This window comes from Rhincodon typus, chromosome 7, assembly GCF_021869965.1.
Source record: "Rhincodon typus isolate 14 chromosome 7, sRhiTyp1.1, whole genome shotgun sequence".
Lineage (NCBI taxonomy): Eukaryota > Metazoa > Chordata > Chondrichthyes > Orectolobiformes > Rhincodontidae > Rhincodon > Rhincodon typus.
The window spans coordinates 91532800-91554895 of record NC_063338.1 but is presented as its reverse complement, the minus strand read 5'-3'; the positions used below and the strand labels follow the sequence as shown (position 1 = coordinate 91554895).

Sequence of the window (22096 nt, the reverse complement as noted above, 5' to 3'; positions counted from 1 at the left end):
TGATGAAGGGTTTAGGCCCGAAACGTCAGCCTTTCTGCTCCTATGATGCTGCTTAGCCTGCTGTGTGACCAAAACTTCACTCAGTACATCGGGTCCGGTACAATTACAGTAAGATATCCCTGCTCCCATACTTGAATCCCCTCATTATAAAGGTCAACATGCCCTGTCTAGTCCTGCTAGAATATTATAATATTCCTCCCCTCCCCCCCACCAATTCTTGTAAACTCCTGCAAGAACAGTCCTAAACAACCAGTCTTCCTTCATACATCAGTCTCGCCACCCCAAGATTGTCCCAAACATTAGGCATTGGGCAATGAATACAGCAACGACTCTCGAATATTTTGCAGAATGCTTCTTGTTTTATTGATCACTGCAGGCACTTCTTAATACAGGTTGGAAAGGAGAAAGCTGAACAGCCCATTGCTCAGTGCTGGATTCGGCGGATAGACTGCAGCTGGTTGGTATGGGCCTGGGTGCTGTATTCATTGTAGTTCTTGAACTCGCCGTTGTGCCTGTCTCTCTCAAAGATGTACTGGTAGCCTCTGTAACCTGGATACTGGTAGCCAACCCACCTGTAACAATGATGTGCATTTAAAAAGAACCTGTTATGCCATGAAACAGCATCAAAGGAGCGGCATCAAACGAAAAATGTTGACACTGAGTCACACAGGACAACATTGACATCGGTCAAAAGTGAGGTCAAGGCGGCTGGTTATGAGAAGTGGTGGAAAGGTTCAGTTAGGGTAGGGCTTAAGATGTTGGAAGGCCTGACCACCACTGGTAGAGTGATGGAAATCAGGAGCTATAGTAGCAGCCAAAAGCAGAGGAATACAGGCTTCGTGGAGGACTGAAGGGATGGAGCAGCGATAAAGAAGTGTGAGGCGATGAAAGTGTAATTGGTGAGTGCACCAAGACCACACTGTGTCCATCTATTTTCATCTTCTGACACATTCTGAACAGTATTTGTCATCAAATGTATCATTTAACAGAGTTGCAGAGGGGATCAAAATTGTTGGGGGCTCTTGTCCACTGGGACGAGGGGCCAACCAACTGATTGCAGAGGGGAAAGTCTCGGTGGTGGGGGAAGGTGCATGGACGTTTAACGGAAATTAGTGTCAACATGCCCCACTGAGTACTTACGCTCCAGAGTTCACCTTGATGGAAGCAACCTCTTTATTACACCAGCCCATGGCCTGTAGAGAGGGGTAGTCATCACACAACTCAAATTTATGGCCCTGGAAGTTCTCATTCTCATAAAGCGTGATCTTGCTGTCACTGTGATTCTGGAAACAGAGAGAAAAGGTGCAAGTGACTGTGTTGTAAATATGTACACAGCATCTCAGGTCTGTGGGAGGGCAGCAAATGCATGCTAACTTTAAATGTTCTTGGTGTAGATGACAAAGTCCAGTCCTCTGTCAGCATGGTGCATGTTGTGATGATGTTAACTGGACCATCTGAGATGCCTTGACTAGATTCACTGCCACCAAACCATCTTCCTAGGTATTCATCCTTCAGACCGTAAAAAAAAGGAACAGCAATAGGCCATTCGGCCCCTCAAACCCGCTTCACCATTCAATAGGATCATGGCTGATCTGACATTCCTCAAGTCCATTTTCCTGCCTTTGCCTCATCACCCTTGATTCCCTGACTGATCGAGAATCTATCTATTGCAGTCTTAAATTTACACAAGGACTCTGTCCCCACAACTCTCTGTGGCAATGAGTTCCAAAGACTCCAACCCTCTACAGGAAGAAATTTCCCCCTCATTTCAGTTTTAAATTGGCACCCCTTTATATTAAGACTATTCCCTCTGGTCTTAGACTCTTTCATGAAGGGAAACATCCTTTCAGCATTTACCTTGTCAGATCTCTCAAGAATGCTATATGTTTCAATGAGATCACTTCTCATTCTTCTATCTTCCCTACAATCCCTCCATACTGGGCATTATCCTAGTGAACCTTCACTGAATTGCCTCCAATAAACCAATATCCTTCCTTAAATAAGGGAAGAATAACTACTCATAGTGCCCCAGATGTGGTCTCACCAGCACCTTGTAGCTATTTTGCTCCATTAATCTGCTCAGAGATGTTGTTACACACCTCTAGAGAAAGTAGGGCTTGAATCCATACTGTCTGTTTCAGAGGTAGGGACACCATTTCAGTTGCACTAAGACATCCCTACTCTTATAGTCCAAACCCCTTGAAATAAAGGCCGTCATTCCATTCGCCTTCCTGATTACCTGCTGTACGTGGGTGCTAGCTTTCTGTGTTTTGTACACAAGTCCCCTCCAAGTCCCTTTGTGTTGCAGCTTTCTGCAGTTTTACTCCATTTAAATAATTTTCTGTTCTTTTGTTCTCCCTTCCAAAATGAACATCACATTGCTCCACATTATACTCCTCTTGCCAACATTTTGTCCATTCACTTAACCTATCGATATCTCTCTGTAAACTGTTTGTATCCCTCTCACAACCTGCCTTTCCACCTATCTTAGTGTCCTCTGCAAATTTGGCGACTGTACATTCACTTCCTTCGTCTAAGTCATTCATGTATATTGTAAACGGTTGTGGGTTAGTTTTGGCTACCGATGGGGGAAGGGTGACCGCACTAATTGTTCAGTCGGTATTAAATTCCCTGGCACTGCAGGAATTACAAGACCCATCAAGCAGGCCCTCTGTTCTAGGGTAGTGCAGGGTACTTCCCACTGAGGGGACAGAAATCCCGCTCTTCCCCATTGTCTAGTGGCTGTAAGGCAGGTTTCTTTCTGATGTGACAGCTGCCAAACAATACTTCTTCTGAGGTGTCTTGCCCAGCCAAAACCCCACCCCACACCCAACAAATAAACTTTCCATCCACCGCCATATGATTCAGTCTCAAATGCAGCACATTCCAGACCGTGTGTTATCATCCATTTGGCTTATTCCAATCCACAAAACATATTCCAGGTTATATCATGTCATACCATGTGAGGTGTTCTACCCCATGTATTATCTCACATGTTACACATTTCAACAAGTGTTATTATACAGCATAGAAACAGGCTCTTCAGCCCATCGTGTCAATGCTAACCAACAACTACCAAGCTACACTAATCCCATTTACCTGAACTTGGTCCACAGCCTGCTATGCCCTAACATTTTAAGTGCTTGTCCAGATGCTTCTTAAGTGTTGTGAGAGTACCTGCCTCCACCATCCTCTCAGCCAGCACGTTCCATATTTCTACCACTCTCTGGATGAGAAAAGTTTCCTTAGATCTCCTCTAAACCACTTACTCCTCACCTTAACGTTGTGCCTCTGGTGTTAGATATGTCGGCCGTAGGGAGGAGATTCTCACGGTTTGCTCTGTCTATGCCTCTCATAATTTTGTATACCTCAATCAGATAATCCCCTCTCGCTGTCCTCTGCTCCAAGGAAAACAATCCCAGCCTATCCAATCTCTCGTTATAACTGAGACTTTCCATGCCAGGCAACATCCTGGAGTCAGAGATAACACAGTGGGGAGGTGGAGGAACACAGCAGGCCAGGCAGCAACTTTCCTGCTCCTCTGATGCTGCCTGGCCTGCTGTGTTCCTCCAGCTCCACACTGTGTTGTCTTTGACTCCAGCATCTGCAGTTCTTAGTATCTCTGAACATCCTGGTGAATCTCTTCTGCACCATGTCCAGTGTAATCACGTCCTCCCGGTAGTGTGGTGACCAGAACTGCACACAGTACACCATCAAGGGCCTAACAAATGTTCTGCAAGTTATAACAAAACTTTCTTGTTCCTGTATTGTACTCCCCAACTAAAGAACGTAAGCATCCTATATGCCTTCTTTACGTAAGACACCAAAGCCCATGTATTATACTTGTAACCCAGTTCGTACAGTAAGGGGGTGGTAAACATAAAAACACAGAAAACAGGAGCAGGAGCAGGCTATTCAACCCTTTGAGCCTGCTTCCCCATTTTAATACCGTCATAGCTGATCATCCAACTCAGTCCCCTGTTTCCACTTTCTCTCCATACCCTTTAGCCCTAAGAACCATATTTAACTCCTTCTTAAAAACATTCAATGTTTTGGCCTCAACCACCTTCTATGGCAGAGAATTCCACAGGCTCACCACTCTCTGGCTGAAGACATTTCTCCTCATCTCAGTCCTAAATGGCCTACACCCTATCCTTAAACTGAGACCCCTGGATCTGGACTCCCGGGTCTTCTGGAGCATCTTTCCTGTGTTTTTGATTTGATCTGATTTTATTACTGTCAGGTGTACCGAGGTACAGTGAAAATTGTTGTCTTACGTGCTCAGAGGCAGATCGTACTGTACACGTATTGCAGGGTAGCAGAACAGAGTGCAGGACACAATGTTACAGTTGCTGAGAAGGTGCAGAGAGAGATCAACTTGTGTAGTCCTAGTAGAATCTTATATATAGGTTTCTATACAATCCCCCCTTATTCTTCTAAACTCCAGTGAATATAGTCCTAACTGATCCAATCCGTTTTCACACATTAGCACTACCATCCCATGATTCAGCCTGGTAAACCTTCGCTGTACTCCCTCCATCATCAGAACATCCTTCCTCTGTTAAGTTGGGGAATTATACTCTATCCACTGAGTAATCAACTACCTGATTCATAATAAGCATGTTTGAGATTTAATTACGTGTATCACCAAAAGGAACTAGCCCTTCGTTATTGTCTTGTTTTGATCCTTGTAGGCTTGGGGGGTTAGGGAGCTGAATGGGCTATGAGAAAAAGAATCAAAGATCACGATAGACTTACGGCACACTTGATGGGGCGGAAGGAGAGCATGTGCTCTGTTCTGTAGCCACTGTTTCCACTCCAGGCATCCCAGTGTGGATAGTCACCTTTCTCCAGAATGAACTGCTGCCCCTGGAATTCTGGATACTCGAATCCCACCCACCTGCAAGTGAGAGAAGGAGATAATAGAGTCAGTGAGATTTCCACAAGAACAGACAACTTTTCATGAACCTGACATAGAGTCAGAGAGATGTGCAGCTTGGAAAAAAGCCTTCAGTCCAACTCGTCCATGCTGACCAGATATCCTGAATTAATCTAAGTCTCATTTGCCAGCATTTGGACCATATCCCTCGAGACCCTTCCTATTCATATACCCATCCAGATGCCTTTTAAATGCTGTAATTGTACCAGCCTCCACCACTTCCTCTGGCAGCTTACCATAACTGCTGTCCATGTTCAGTTTCCTCACCATTGTCACCCACCTTTTCTTTAGGTGCCAACTCATGCCAGGATACGCTTCCTCAGGCACGGCGTTCTTTCCAAAGCCAATCCCAGAGGAAGTTCTTCATTCCAAAGTCTTCACAGTGAATTTCAACAGACACTTTGACCACTTGGGAAATCATAGCCAGGCCCAAAACTGTCCACAACTTACATCTGTGCACTCACACTTCCTGGGATTCCATCAGCGGACAGTCAGGTGCCTGGCCAACATTTACCCCTCTCCTCTTCACTAAACTCTGTCCCCAAGTATTGTCACATGTCTTGCACACTACAAGAGAAACATGAACATAGGAGTACACCCAATTATGGAATGGCAATAGACCACTTAACCCCTTGAACTCCGCTGCCATTCAATAAGATCAAGGCTGACCTGATTATACCACTATCCTACTCCTGATAAATGTTTACCCTCTTGCTTATCCAGAATCTATCTACCTCAGCCTTAAAAATATTCAGACTCTGCTTCCAGTGCCTTTTGAGCGAGACTCAAGGCCTTCTGGGAGAAAATAATTCTTGTTATCTCTGTTTCAAATGGGTTATCCTTTAATGGATAACCCTCTAATTAACCTCTAGTCCTAGATCTTCCCACTAGAGGAGATATACTTTCCAAATCCACCTTGTCAATGCCCCTCAGAATCTTATATGTTTCAATGACGTCGCATTTCACTCTTCTGAACTCCACCAGCTACAAGCCTAGACTACCCATTTCTTCCTCATAGAAGAACTGACCCATTCCAGGTATTTGTCCTGTAAACCTTCTCTGAATTGCTTCCAATACTTTCAAATCCTTCATGAAATAGGGAGACCAACAACGTACAAAGTACCCCTCCCTCCACCACCGACGCTCAGTAGCAGCAGTGTATACTAGCTACAAGATGCACTGCAGAAATTCACCAAAGATCCTCAGACAGCACCTTCCAAACCCACGACCACTTCCATCTGGAAGGGCAAGTGTAGCAGATACATGGGAACACCACCCCCTGCAAGTTCTTCGTCAAGCCACTCACCATCCTGACTTGGAAATATATCGTCATTCCTTCACTGTCGCTGGGTCAAAATCCTGGAATTCCCTCCCTAATAGCATTGTAGGTCAACCTACAGCAGGAGGATTGCAGCGGTTCAAGAAGTCAGCTCACCACCACCTTCTCAAGGGCAACTAGGGATGGGTAAGAAATGCTGGCCCAGCCAGCGACGCCCACATCCCACAAATGAATCAAAAAAAAATGTGGTCTCACCAGTGCCTTATACAACTGAAGCATAATCTCCCTCATTTGTTCAATTCTCTTGGCAAAAACAACAACATCTCTCAATTACATTGCATTCTGACCTGCTACTTACCTGCAATTATCGATATTTTCTAACCAGCCTGCCCCAAGATGTTATTACACGCCTCTGGAGCCCTCTTGTGGCACAGTGCTAATGTCTCTACCCCTGGACCAAGAGGCTCAGGTTCAAGTCCCACCTGTCCCAGAGGAGTGTAATAACATCTCTGAACAGGTTGATTAGGAAAAATAACTTAAACAAAATATAGGTGGCACAGTGGTTAGCACTGCTGCCTCACTGTGCCAGGGACCTGGGTTCGATTCCACCCTTGGGTGACTGTCTGTGTGGAGTTTTCATGTTCTCCCCATGTCTGCATGGACCCCCTCTGGCTGCTGTGGTTTCCTCCCACAGTCTAAAGATGTGCAGGTTAGGTGGTTTGGCCATGCTAAATTACCCATAGTACCTAAGGTGGGAAATGCAGGGATGGGGTAGGGTATGGGTCTAGATGGGATGCTCTTCAGAGGGTTAGTGTGGACTTGATGGGCCAAGTGGCCTGCTTCCATGCTGTAGAGATTCTATGAAACTAAAGAGGGATTTGAACCCAGGTCTCCTGACTCAGAGGTAGGGACATTGCCACTGTGCTACAACAACTGGTTTTAAGTTTAATAGAATCTTTAAGTTTGTTGGTTAACCATGGATGGCGGGTCCTCCTCTTGCAATTTTTCTTTTTCATTGGAAGGTATGGGCTTACACCTGGTAAATAGGCTTGCATTTATATAGCACCTTTCACAGCATCAGGGCATCTCAAAATGTTTCTCAGCCAATAAGCTACCTTTTCAGTGCAAACACAATTCTATAGTAGGGAAACACAGCAGTAACTTGGAGAACAGTAAGCTCCCAGAAGCAGCAATATCACAATGACCAGGTGGTCTGTTTTAACCACTTTGCCTGGAAGTTAAGTATTGGCCCAGAAACCAGGCAGATTAATCCAGATAGATACGCTACTCACAGTCTATGTGATTAATTTAGGTTGTAAGTAATGACCAATGCAACACTCCACTAGTCACAGCTTGGCAACTTGTAAATGCTCCATTTATGCCTACTGTCTGCTTCCTATCCCCTAACCTCTCTACCACGTTAATATATCACCCTCAACTCTCTGAGCCCTTTCCCTTGTACATTAACATTTTGTGTGACACTTCATTGAACAGTATTTTAGAAATCCAACCATTCTGCTTTGATTGGTTCTACTTCACCTACCCTGGTTACATCGTCAAAAGAATCTAATAACTTTTTTGAACATGATTTCTGTTCTATAAATTATTTTTTTCTTCTTATTCATTCATGGGATGTGGGTATCACTGGCTAGGCCAGCATTTATTGCTCATCCCTAATTGCCCAGAGGGCATTTCAGAGCTAACCACATTGTTGTGGGCCTGGGGTCACGTGCAGGCCAGACCAGGTAAGGATGGTTGTTTCCTTCCCTAAAGGACGTTAGTGAACAAGATGCGTCTTTCAGATAATCAGCAATGATTTCATGGTCATATTACACTCTGAACTCCAAATTTTTTATTGATTTCAAATTCCACCACCTACCAAGGTGGGATTTGAACCCAGATCCCCAGAACATTACTGTATCGCTGGATTAATAGCCTTGTAATAGTACCACTAGGCCATCACCTCTCTGGATATAGTGACTTGTTTTAATCATGCTATGCTTTTCCTGGTGTACTGTTAGGAATTCCTTACTGATAGATCCAGCATTTTCCTGAAGATTGTTGACAGGTCTGTAATCCTCTGTTCTCTATTTTCTCACTCTCTGCTTTTTTGAATAGCAGCATTACATTTGCTAACTTCCAAACTTTTGGGACTGTTCTAGACCCTAGGGAATCACCCTCTTCCTTTTATTTAACTTGTGTATCTCTCACTGTGAAGATAAATACAAATTATGTAAATGTAAATAAAGCAAAATGCTGCAGACACTGTAAACCTGAAACAAATACAGAAAATGCAGGAGAAACTCAGCATGTCTAGCAGCATCTGGGGAGAGAGAGAAACAGTGTTCATATTCTGAGACTCTTCCTCAGTATTTGTTCAAGGTGTCTGCCATTGTCCTATTCCCATGACAATTTCTCCTTAAGCTCACATTAAACATATGAACCATAGAACCCCTACAGTGTGGAATCAGACCCTTTGGCCCAACAGGTCCACACTGGCACTCAGAACATCTCACCCAGACACATACTGTATAACCCCTCTAAATCTACACATCCCTGAACACTATGGGCAATTTAGCATAGCCATTTCACCTAACCTGCACATCTTTGGACTGTGGGAGAAAACTGGAGTGCCTGGAGGAAGCCCACGCAGACATGAGGAGAATGTACAAACTCCACACAGACAGTTGCCTAAGGCTGGAATTGAGCCCAGATCCCTGGCACTGTGAGGTAGCAGTGCCAACCACTGAGCCACCATGCCACCCCTAAAGCTTCTGAAGAGCCAACATTTATTTAAACCTCTTCCTTGATTAGTGTGTACTTACAAAAGCTCTTACAATCTGTTTTTATATTGCTGGTTAAATTACTCTCATACTCTACCTTTATCTTTCTAGCAACATTTTTGAGGACCTTCAATCCTTAGCTTGGTGACAATTCTTTGCAACATCATAAGCCTTTTCTTTAAATTTATTGATATATGTAACTCCTCAGGAAACCATAGGATGGATCTTTCTCACTGAAGTTTTGCTTTTCAATGGAATGTATTTTTGTCGATCGTTTTAATTTGTTAAAAACCGAAAGAACTGCAGATGCTGGAAATCAGAAACACAAAAAGAAATGGCCGAAAAAGCTCAGCATGTCTGACAGCATCTGTGGAGAGAAATCAGAGTTAATGTTTTGGGTCGAGTGACCCTTCTTACGGAACTTAATTTTAAATGCTTTCCCTTTCCGGAATACCTTTTAGTCTACTTACTCAAACTTCACGAGTTCTTACCTCATACCCACATAGTTGGCTGTTTTTTAAGATTAAAATGTTCATGTATGATTGGAGTATGTTGCTGTTAAACATAATGTGAATTCAATTGTATTATGCTCACTATCTCCTAGTAGATCTTTTATGATGAAAACACAAATTAACCTTACCGCATTGCATAATACTAGATTGAAAATAGCTTTATCGTTAGTTGATTCCAAAAAACTATTGCTCCAGAAAATTATCATGAACTCAACTTCAAGGCATCCTTTGAAATTTGCTTGGTTCCATCTGTATAAAATTAAAATCCTGCACAACTACTGCATTTCTTTTGATACAAGCTGCAATAATTTATTGTCTAATGCTCAATCCAATGGCATAATTATTGTTAGGGAACTGATGAACTATTCCCACCAGTGTTTTCATAGAATCCCTATGGTGTGGAAACAGTCCCTTTGGCCCAGCAAGTCCACACTGACCCTCAGAGCATTCTACCCAGGCCCATTGCCCTATAACCCACCTGAGCTACACATCCATGAACACTATCAGCAATTTAGCATGGTCCATCCACCTAACCTGCACATCTTTGGACTGTGGGAGGAAACCCACACAGACACAGGGAGAATGTGCAAACTCCACACACACAGTTGCTAGAGGGTGGAATTGAACCTGAATCCCTGTCACTGTGAGGCAGCAGTGCTAACCACTGAGCCACTGTGACCTTCAATAATCTGAATGGATGAGCAAGTAAGTCCAAGCAACATTTAGAAACTTGCATCACCTCTTCTCCATACAGAGGACTTGATTTGGAGGCTGTCTTGGTGTGGGTGTGGGGCCAGGGTGACATCGGATACTTACGGTCCACATTCTACCTTAATGGATCGTATCTTGTTGAATCCTCGCTCCATGATGTTAGGACATTCCAGCATAAACTCACAATGTTTTCCCTGGAAGTTTTGCTCTTCCCAGACAGTTATCTTCCACTGGCCCATGATGTCCATCGGTTGGGTCGTCATCTTGAAATATCGCCCTTGTACCTTTTATAGCTGCGGGCAGAAGGACACATTGTTAGCAGTAAAACAGCAAGCAGTGTCTCACTGGTTAAACGCTCTGCCCTGTTTGTATTGGATGGCCTGCCTTCAGCACTATTGACTCTCCACTTTGGAACACTCAAGTCGCATCCATTTATCTCACTTGATATCAAACTGAGATGTGAGGTTTTCAAAGCTGTGACTACGCCATCAAAAGGGGCAAGGCGAGTGGGTTCACAGGGGCACCTTCACCTCTAAGTGACACTCCAACCCAACTTGGGCATCACTCCTTCATAGCTGCTCGGTCAAAACCCTAGACCACCTTCCCCAACAGCACCTGGGGATAATCTTCACTACAGGACTGCACCAGTAGAAGGACTGTCATTCTGAACTTTTTACTTCATTATTTTTCTAATTTATTGCTATGATTTTGTACTTTTGAAGGTCTGTAATGCTGGATTTTTTTTTATTTCTTTATTTTTCTAAATTTGTTTCCTAAGAATTTGTACCCAAGAATCTGTACATTTGGACCTAAGATGGTAAGTGGCAACTTGCAAACTTTTCATTGTACTCAGGTGAGTACATGTGACAATAAAGTTAATTCAATCCAATTCAAGAACAGACCCACTGCCTTTTTCTGAGGAGCAACTAGGAATGGAAAATAAATACCAGCCTTGGCAGTGATGCCTGTAACACGAGGATGAATTAAAATGATCCACATTTGAATTGAGGAACAAAAACAGAAGTTGCAGGAAAAGCTCAACAGGTCTGGCAGCAAGTGTGAAGCGAAGATCAGAGTTAACACTTCGGGTCTGGTGACCCTTCCTCAGAACATTTTTCTCTTCACAGATGCTACCAGACCTGCTGAGCTTTTCCAGCAACTTCTGTTTTTGTTCCTGATTTACAGCATCCACAGTTCTTTTGGCTCACACTTGAATTGAGTTGGTTGATTTCTCCATTTCCTCTGAAGCGGGAGCTGGCTTCTTTAACAGCCTGGATTTGGCGAGGGGTAAAGAATTGAGTGGACAAAGAGTGATCTAATCAGTTCCACTTTATTTCTGTAGCCTTGCAAATCTATTTCTCCCAGGTGATTGCCTGGTTTCTTTTTGAAATCATCTGACCATGGGTGGCATGGTGGCTCAGTGGTTAGCACTGCTGCCTCAGAGTGCAAAGGACCCGGGTTTGATCCCACCCTTGGACGACTGTCTGTGTGGAGTTTACACATTCTCCCCGTGCCTGTATGGGTTTCCTCCGGGTACTCTGGTTTCCTCCCACTGTGGAGCTGGATTGGCCATGCTAAATTGTCTAGAGATGTGCAGGCTAGGTGCATTAGTGTTGAATAATGCAGGGTGAAAGGGATAGGATAGGGTAGGGGGTGGGTCTGGATGTGATGTTCTTCAGAGGGTTAGAGTGGGCTGAATGGCCTGCTTCCACACTGTAGGGATTCTATGTCCACTTTCCAATGGATGGCATGGAAGAATGAGACTGCACGCTTCAACATGGACTGGTTGAGCTCAGCAGCTTCCTTCTGTGCTGTAAGGAGACTATAACAAGGCCTGCAGTAATTCTCAGCTTTGGTGTTCTGCTTCCTCCTTAAGCAATTGTAAATCTGACATCTGGTGATTGATCACCTGGTCAGTCTCTTCTTTTCAAAGCTCCTTCTCCTCTGATTTCACTCAACTCCTCCCTTATTCTCTCCATCCATACAGACCCACATTTACTGCCACGCCTCAAACCTGCCATCTCCTGTGGCCACTGACCTCCCAACTTTTACTGACCAGAGTCCCTGACTTGGGAGGTCTTGTGGTGTAGTGGATGATGCCCCTATTTCTACAGCAGCAGTTCCAGATTCAAGTCCTCCCTGAGGCCACTGAAAATGTATCATTCTGTTGCAAAACACACAGCTGGTTATCATTCTGTAAATCCTCCTGATACAACCTATAGCTGGCACTGAGACCAGGAATGTCCTGATCAGTCTAAACCATGTCGTAGCAGCCACAAAACAGACTCCCCATGTAAAGGACTCCATGCACAGGATCTTGCCTCGAGCAAATTTTGTTTGATGCTTTGTAATCCCCTACCCCCTTACAAGCACTATTACTTTCTTTGTGTCCCTCCCTCTTGTAAACTCTGCCTTTACTGGCACAGATTCTATCTAATCCTATGCTTGCTTGACTAGTGAGAATGTCCCATAACCATACATACGCCTTGGAACAAGGAGATTTTGAGGAAGACAGACCAGCACAGTACATGATTAGATAGGGGTAAGGAAGAAAAGCCATTCCCATTAGTTGATTGTACAAGGACCAGGGGACACTGTTGAGCAAGACATACTTGGGGGGATGTAAGTCACGGAGTCATAGCAGTCTACAGCACAAAAAAGCCTGTCAGCCCATCAAGTCTGCACTTGTTCTACACCTTGTGCCAATTTCTTGCTTTTCCCCCATACCCATGCACGTTATTTCTATCCAAGTAATCATCCAATAGTCTCTTGAATAGTTTAATTGAAGCTGCCTGCACCACATTTCCAAGAGGGGCATTCCAGACCCTCAATACTTGCTGAGTGAAAAGGTTTTTTTTCCTCATATCACCCTTGCTTCACTTGCCCTTTGCTTTAAATCTATGCCCTTTCCTTTTCTGTTTTACAAATGGAAATATTTCTCCCTAGCTACTCTGCCCAGCCCACTGATTTTGAAAACTTCAAACTATTCTCCTCTCAGCTTTCCTCTCCAAGGAGAACACTCTCAACTTCTTCAATCTACCCTCATCACTGTAGTTTCTCACACCTGGAACTGTTCTTGTAAATCGCTTCTGCACTCACTGTGCAACGCATTCACATCTTTCCTATAATGTGGCACCCACTTTTTTTATTCTCCTTTCAACCTTTAGTCTCTGTCTCTCTTTCTTAATCCAACTTCTTATTCCCTGTCTTGGGTCGTCTGTAGTTGGCTTGGCACTGAATTCATTGTTTGGAACTTACACTGCCCTAGCGAGTGTTGGTACTGTTTGGTTGTAGATTCTCCAAAGTGGGTTTAGGAGATGTACAATTGCTCACGTCCAATCCAGATCTCCCATAGAGTCATAGAGCTGTACAGCTCAGAAACTGACCCTTCAGTCCAACTCCTCCATGCTGACCAGATATCAAAGAACAATACAGCACGGGAACAGGCCCTTCGGCCCTCCAAGCCTGCGCCGACATATTTTGCCCTTCCAAACTAAAACTGTCTTCACTTACAGAATCCGTATCCCTCTATTCCCTTCCTATTCATGTATTCGTCCAGGTGTTTCTTGAATGCTGCTATTGTGTTTGCTTCCACCACCTCCTCTGACAGCACGTTCCAGGCACTCAGCACCCTTTGTGTGAAAAACCTGCCTCACACATCTCTTTTCCTCCCTCACACCTTGAACCTGTGGCCCCCAGTAATTGACCCCTCCACCCTGGGAAAAAGATGCATACTTTTCACTCTATTCATGCCATTCACAATCTTATAAACTTCTATCAGGTTGCTCCTCAACCTCTTGAGTTCCAAATCCAACCTTCCTTCATAACTAAAATCCCCCAGACCAGGCAACATCCTGGTAAACCTTTTCTATACCCTCTCCAAAGCATCCACATCCTTCTGGTACTGTGGTGACCAGAACTGTACGCAATATTCCAGGTGTGGCCTAAGTAAAATTCTATAAAGCTGCAATATAACTTGCCTATCCTTATACTCAGTGCCCCTTCCAATGAATTAATCTAAATTAGTCTTGTCCCATATGCCAGCATTTGGCCCATATCCCTCAAAACCCTATTTGTTCCCCTTACGATTTTATAAACCTTTATAAGATCACCCCTCAGCCTCTGATTCTCCAAGGAAAATAGCCCCAGGCTATTCAACCTCTCCCTGTAGCTCAAACCCTACAACCCTGGCAACGTCCTTGTAGATATTTTCTGAACCCTTTCAAGATTAACAACATCTTTCCTGTATAAGGGAGACCAGAATAGAATGCAGTATTCTAAAAGTGGCCTAACCAATGTCTTGTACAGCAACTCCTAACGTCAATGCACTGGCCAATGAAGGCAAGCATGCCATACGCCTTCTTCAACATCCTGTCTTCCTTCAAGGAACAATGCACCTACACCCCTAGATGTCTTTGTTCGGCAACACTCCCCAGGGCCCTACCATTAACTGTATAAGTCCTGCCCTCATTTGCCTTATGAAAGTGCAACACCACATATTTATCTAAATTAAACTCTAGCTGCCACTCCTCGGCCCATTGGCCCATCTGATCAAGGTCCCGTTGTACTCTGAGGTAACCTTCCTCACTGTCCATTTCGACTCCAATTTTGGTGTCATCTGCAAACTTGCGAGCCATTTCTCCTATATTCACATCCGAATCATTTACCTATGGAGGGGACTGCACAGTTGCAATCACCACTAACAGCAAGCTCTATTGCAAGACTTGTGAAATATAAACAGGCAAGGACCAGTGTTCATTTCATTGACTGGATCCAGTACATTCTTTCCCTCTAACTCTTGTATAAACTCTTAAGTGACTCACCTTGAGACAGACGAGCAAAGCACTTGCTTGTGTCTGTGGTGGGATGGTCAAACAAGGAGGCTGCTGTGGTCTCAGTCAGGGAGGCAGCTCTACTTTTATACTGCTGCCTCTTGGCCAGTTTAAGTGCAGAATGAGCACAATCCCTGCAAGCTCAGCAACACGCAGCCTTGAAAAGGCCCACGTGAGACCCAAAGCTTTTGTGCAGAGCCTCGGTGGCCATTGTGGGAAGGATCAGTTTAGCCTTTTTCTCCAAAGCTTGCCACAATAGAAAATGCTGTTTTTACTTTTGACCTGCAGCCAGATTACAAGATAAACAGACTGACACAACACTCTAGCCTGACTGCCAGTGCAATTATTTACACATCACTTTGCAAGTACAATGAGCTGGATATGCAGCTCTGATTTAGGGAGATTATATTGGTGGAAAGTTATTCTCTCAGTCTTGCTTAGTTCTCAGACATCTCTTCTACTCAACAGACGAACACCCCAGATGCTTATTTTCATCCAAACACTTTGCCTTGTGTCCAATTTGGGTCACAAATTTATGACCAAAGGCCAAAAGACAAGGGGCAGCACAGTGGCTCAGTGGTAAGCACTGCAGGGACCCAGGTTTGATTCCACTCTCAGGCGACTGTATGTATGAAGTTTGCACATTCTTCCCGTGTCTGCGTGGGTTTCCTCCGGGTGCTCTGGTTTCCTCCCACAGTCCAAAGATGTGCAGGTTAGATGGATTGGCCATGCTAAATTACCCACAGTGTCCAGGAATGTGTAAATTAAGTGGATTAGCCATGGGAAACGTGGTGTTACAGGGATAGGGTGGGTGGGATACTCATCAGAGGGGTGGAGTGCACTCAATGGACCGAATGGAATGCTTCCGCACTGTAGGGATTTTGTGAAATGTGGCAGATGGTATTTAACTCTGATAAGTATGAGGTGATGCACTTTGGAAGAAGAAACATGATGAGGGACTATTTAACAAATAGGGGTCTAGTCTTTCTACTTATTATGAAGCAATTTAAGGCCACCAAGACTCAAAAATACAATGCTTGAAAAAGAAAAAATAACATTTATAGAAAACCCTCCACACCTTGTGAATATCTCAAAGTGCCTTATATCTAATTAGTTGTTTTTGGTTGAAATGTAATCACTGTTGCAGTGTGGTAATCACAATGGCACTACAAACATCAATGTGTTAATGATGATGATTTGTCCATTAGCCCAGTGGGAATCAAGCCAATTATTCCGAGTGGTCACAACAATGTCAATGACCAATTGAATCATCAGAATTGTTAATTTGCCTGATTGTGACTTATATCTACGATAAAAGAAACTCACACCAGTTCTTCACTAATGAAGGAGAAAGCAACTTGTTTATTATAAACAAACTCATCATTTAACAAGTGGCAAACTGAATTATTAATTACTAATATTCATACTTAAATTTTCCCCCTTTAAATCTCAACACACCCACACACCCACACACATACACACACACACATACAACCGTACACACACACCCACATACCCACCCACACTAACACACACACACCCACACCCACACACATACACGTGCATGCACACACACACACACACACACACGCACATAGATAAACTGACGCTTTGAAAAAAAACAAGTGTGAATACTTTTGCAAAAAGGATCAAATTCTGTGGATCAAGAGTTCAAACTACAAGGGTGCAATGAGGTAACTTTCTCACAACTCTTCTAGCTTCTGGCGATGATATCACATTGTAGTTTACTGCAGAACAGCCTCAATTTAATAGCCGGTCAGTTTGATCTAGGTTTGAGTTGGAAATTCTTTTCTATGGAGGCTTTGAGTATTGTTTACTTTAAACTCACAGAGAGAGAGAGAGAGAGAGGGACCTGTCTTGGCTTGCAGTCTTTTCAGAGATTCGAGTATCACTACTCTCAGTTCTGTGCTGAATGCAATTTAAATCAAATCTAAAAGCTGTCGCTGGTCAGTGTGTTTCATCACAAAGGTAATCACACAAAATCATCAAACCCAGCTTCTTCAAAAGATACATGAGCTTGCATAATCGATAAATGAACACCACACAGTTTCACTTTCCCCTTCAAGTTGTCAAGAAATACAACTAATTTGTCATCTGCAACACACCAGTATCCAAACCTCAATTTTTCCAGTTGGAAATAAAAAAATGCCTGGTCTTTGGTCGAGGATAAAGCAGCATTTCTAAATGCATTTCATTACAAGGTAAATAAGACAAAAATACAATGCAGCTCTCAAGACAATTACACTCCTTCACTCTCATTCATTCTTCATGGAAGATTTGTATAACTTCTTATAACCTTTCCCTCTCAAATTTTTAAAACTTTTCTAGCATCATCACATTTTTGTTAATGCTTCTGAATTTACATTATGATTTCCTGCAATCTGAAAAAAATCTTGTATTTGTGGGATTGAATGAACAAGCTCCAATGAAATAATCTCACATTTAAAGATTTAAGTTTCTCATCTAAAGCTCAGGAGCTATAGTCAGCGTATTTTGTTTTTTGTCATACTGAACATAAACTTCAGAATGTTTAACATAGGGCACCAATCCCAGAGTCTCCTCTATTTATTATAGAGTATTTTTTATTCTGATGTTGGTTCAATTTGTTGATACTCCATTAGCTTTTCTGTTCCCAATTCATCAACTTGCGATAAGACTCCACCACCTCCAAGTCATTGGCATTATTTGCCATGTTAAAATGTGTAGTAAAGTTAGAGGCAGTGACAATGGTGCATTCTCTCAGATTACCTTTGGCTTCTTGAAAGCTGTTCGCAATTTTTGACCATATTATCCTTGCCTGTTTTCGCAATATATCCATTAGCGGTGCAACTATGGTGTGGAACGTAGGCATGAACTTCCAATATAAACATCTATGGAAGGTTCATGATTTCCCAGGAACAGGGAATTCCATCCAAGCAGAAACCTTCGTGGCACTTCCTAACACTTACCCTTTCCCAACAATGTGTCCTACGTAAGTTACCTTCACTTTCACAATCTCACTTTTGGCAAGAGTTATTACAAAGCCAGCTAGCTGCAACTACATGAATAAATCATCCAATTATTTTATGTGTCCTTCCCAGGTGTCGCTGTATATCAAGACAATGTCTAAATAAATTACACAATAAGGCACACAAGCTACAACTTAATTCATACATCTTGGGAATGCAGACGGGGTGTTATTTAAGTCCAAATTGTATGACTCAACTTTAACATAAACCACTTGGTATAACATAGGCAGATATCTCTTTAGCTATTGATGTTAATGGTACTTGCCAGTAATCCTTCATTCAATCAATCTTAGTAAGGACTTAAGCATTGTCAACCCTATCCATAGTCTTTTAACCCAGGAATTGGGTTTCAATTTGCTTTTATTGCTGCATCTATTTTTCTGTAGCTAAAAGACTGTCTAGCTAACAGGAAGCAGAGACTAGGATAAAAGGGTCTTTTTCGGGTTGGTAGGATATAACAAGTCACGTACCAAGGTAATTGGGCCTGGAACTTCAATTCTTTAGAACTTATATAAATGATTTTGATGAAGGTTGGTGCGTTCACTAATGACACAAAGATAGATGGGAAGGTAAGTTGTGAGGAGAACATAAGGAGGCAATGAAAAGATATAGATAGGTTACATAAGTCAGCAAGGGTGTGGCAAATTGAGTATAATGTGAGAAAAAGTAAAATTGTCCATTTGGGCAGAAAGAATAAAAAGCAAGCATATTATCAAAACAGTGAGAAATTATAGAGCTCTGAGGTGCTGAGTATTCTCATGCATGAATCACAAAACGTTAGTGTGCAGCTGCAACAAGCAATTAGCAAAGCTAACAGCATTTTATCAAAGCAAAATTAATACAAATATAAGGAGGTATGGCACTGTTGTGACCACAGAACAATACTGTTCAGTTTTGGTCACTTTACTTAAAGAAAGAGGTAAATGCATTTGGGACAATTTGGAGAAGGTTTAATGGATTAATGGGCAGGTTGTCTTGTAAGGAATATTGGGCAGATCAGGCCTATATCTGTTGGAGTTTAACAGTGACTTGATTGAAACATATAAAATCCTGACGAGTCTGCAGAGGGTGGTGTATTGTTAGGCTGGAAATGCCTAACACGTTCTTTAAGATCTGATCAAAATGATTAAAAGAAAACATGTGCACTTCAATGTGAAGCAAATTGATTGGCTTAAAATACTTCAGACATACATGATTTAATAATTGTTAATTTATACTACTGATACTATATATATGGTAGTAATATAATTAGGTTAAACAATGGCATCAAGTTGGAAAATTTACGTCCCACATCAAGAGACTTGGGGTTCAAATCTAGGGGATCACTTCACTGAGGTGCCGAGGGAGTGCTGCACAGTTAGAGTTGCAGCTTTTTGGTTTACTCATTAACCTGAGACCCAGTCTGCCCTCTGAGTTAGCCATGAACCATTCCAAGATATTGGTTTGAAGAGATAGAAGGTGAGCCTGGTTTCCAATTTTTATTCCTTAACCAAGAGCTGAGGATAATATCCAAAACCACACTGGTTTGAAGGAATTTGCCGGAATTCACTGCTGCAATTCCCACATCACAACAGTGCTTGCCAGCAGAATCTCCTACTCCTGGAACTGGCAAGCTTGATGGTAGGAATTGCATTGAATTAGACCCCAAAGACCGTGCTGCCTTCTCAACACAATTGGACTTAAGCCCATTGCCAACCTTCCTGCCCCACAGCCAATTAAGGCCCTTAAGAAGCTAATTAAGGACAACCTAAAGTTCTCAAGCCACTCCCTCTGGGATTTCCCCAGCAACAGAAGCAACTGACACCAGGCAGCATTGCTGAGAGCTGCAATGCCTTGAGCAGCTTGTCACTGGGGCATGAAGGGGGCCAGGAGGGGGAGGTTGCCCCCATTGAGAAGCAATCGCAGAGTTATTACTGACGCATCGAGTCTGCATCAACTCCACTACCCAGTGTCAAACTCCTGTCTTTATCCTATATCCCCGTACCGCCACTGCTATCGAAAGAAAATCCAATGTCCTCTTAAATGCCTCAGTTGAAGCTGCCAACACCATATTTCCAGGAAGTGTTTTCCAGACCCTAACTACTCGCCGTGTGAAAAAAGTTCTTTTCTCACATCAGAGATAGTAAGAACTGCCGATGCTACAGTCAGAGATAACACAGTGTGAAACTGGAGGAACATAGCAGGCCAGGCAGCATCAGAGGAACAGGAAAGCTGACGTTTCTGGTCTGGACCCGAACACTTTGTTATCTCTTGCCTCACATCATCCTTGCTCCTTTGCACATCACTTTAAATCTGTGCCCTCTCATTCTTGTTCGTTTTACAACAGGATGTTGTGGAGCGGAGGTGATGGCCTAGTGGTATTATCGCTGGAGTGCTGCTAATCCAGAGACCCGGGTAATGGCCTGGGGACACAGGTTCAAATCCTGCCATGGCAGATGGTATAATTTGAATTCAATAAAAAACCTGGAATTAAGAATCTAATGATGATCATGAATCCATTGTCAATTGTCGGGAAAACCCACTTGGTTCACTAATGTCCTTCAGGAAAGCAAACTGCTATCCTTACCTGGTCTGGCCTCTGTGTGACTCCAGACCCACAGCAATGTGATTGAGACTTAACTGCCTTCTGGGCAATAAATGCTGCCTAGCCAGCAACACCCTCAATAAATGAATGAATGAGGAAAAAGCTTCTATCTGCTCTGTCCAGCTGATGAATGTAAACCTTAATCACATCTCCTGTCCTATAGAGCAGTTCCAAATTCTTCAGTGTAACCAAATAGCTGAAGTTTCCCATTCCTGGAACCATTCTTCAGAATTCTTTTTGCATAGTCTCTCCAATGCATTCGGATCATTCCTATAATGTGGCACCCACACCTGTAAACAATGCTGCACCTGAGGTCTAACAAGTGTCTTGTGCAAGTTTAACATCACCTCCTTGCTCTTCTACTCTACGCCCCCATTAATAAAATCCAAGGACACTGTCTGTTTTCCTTACTGCTCTCTCCAACTGTCCTGCCACCTTCAATGATCTTTGATCGTATACACTCAGCTCCCTCTGCTCCTGCACTGCATTGAGAATTTAGTTTACAAAGTCTTTCAATATTCTTTCGAACAAACGGTGAAAGTGCCTGATGGAGCAATTGGAAGTTTGGCTGGCACACACTCACCATCCCATGGTCTTGATTGTAGGGGAAACCTCATTGGTAGCTTAGAGTATGACTGTTTGAGAGCTAGCTCTCCAGCCCACAGAGACCCCCACCATCTCAGCAGGATCCTGCCCCACCTCTCAAAAACATTGGATATAAAGCACATGTCACAAGGTTTTGAAAGGCACAAGATAAATGCAAGAAACAAAAGCAGAAGTTGCTGAAAAAGCTGAGCAGCATCAGTAAAGAGCAATCAGAGTTAACATTTCGGGTCTGGTGACCCTCCCTCAGAACTGCTTTTCCAGCAACTTCTGTTTTTGTTTCTGATTTACAGCATCGGCAGTTCTTTTGGATTTTAGATAGATGCAAATCTTTCCTGTCGGAGGATTGGCATTTCTCACAAACCGTCAGCACCCGAGTGGTCGCCAGTCAGACTTATACATTAAAAACGCAGCCAATTCGCCAGAGAAATGACACAGCAAACTGCATTGACAATGATTTCTGGAAATACGGACAGGGAGAGATGTGGTTGTATGGTTTTGTCGTATCACTGAAAGTCGATTTGAACGTGGCAGTGAGCAGCTATTTGCTGCAGGTGGCGCCAGTGTTCTGTTGATCAAGTTGCTCTGTTTTAGATTTGCAGAAAAATTTTTGACTGACCACCCACATGATCACAGTAGCCACAAGAACAGGCCAGAGGCTGGGAATACAGCAGCAAGTAGCACACTTCCTGCCTCCCTAAAGACTGTCCAACATGTACAAGGTACAAGTCAGGAGTGTGGTGGGATACTCCCCACTTGCCCGGATGGGTGCAGCCCCAACAACACTCAAAAAGCTTGATACTATCCGGGACAAAGAAGTAAAC

At 43.2% G+C, this 22096-nt stretch overlaps 1 protein-coding gene across 2 annotated transcripts in view; it reads right to left on the bottom strand.

The window, feature by feature from the left end:
- Positions 1-340: 340 nt before the first annotated feature.
- The window catches only part of LOC109912645 (beta-crystallin A2), a 104001-nt gene continuing 82245 nt past the window's right edge, over positions 341-22096 (bottom strand). Inside the window, exons 1-5 of one of the 2 annotated variants that reach the window (XM_020512074.2) lie at positions 15048-15155; positions 10330-10517; positions 4759-4900; positions 1141-1283; positions 341-572 (exon numbers count right to left, since the gene is read on the bottom strand). In XM_020512074.2, coding sequence (XP_020367663.1) covers positions 425-572; positions 1141-1283; positions 4759-4900; positions 10330-10487 — 591 coding nt within the window. In that variant the 5' untranslated portion in view covers positions 10488-10517; positions 15048-15155 and the 3' untranslated portion in view covers positions 341-424. Of the gene's footprint in view, positions 573-1140; positions 1284-4758; positions 4901-10329; positions 10518-15047; positions 15156-22096 lie in introns of those variants that run through there. The other variant, XM_048599185.1, reaches the window with a different exon arrangement.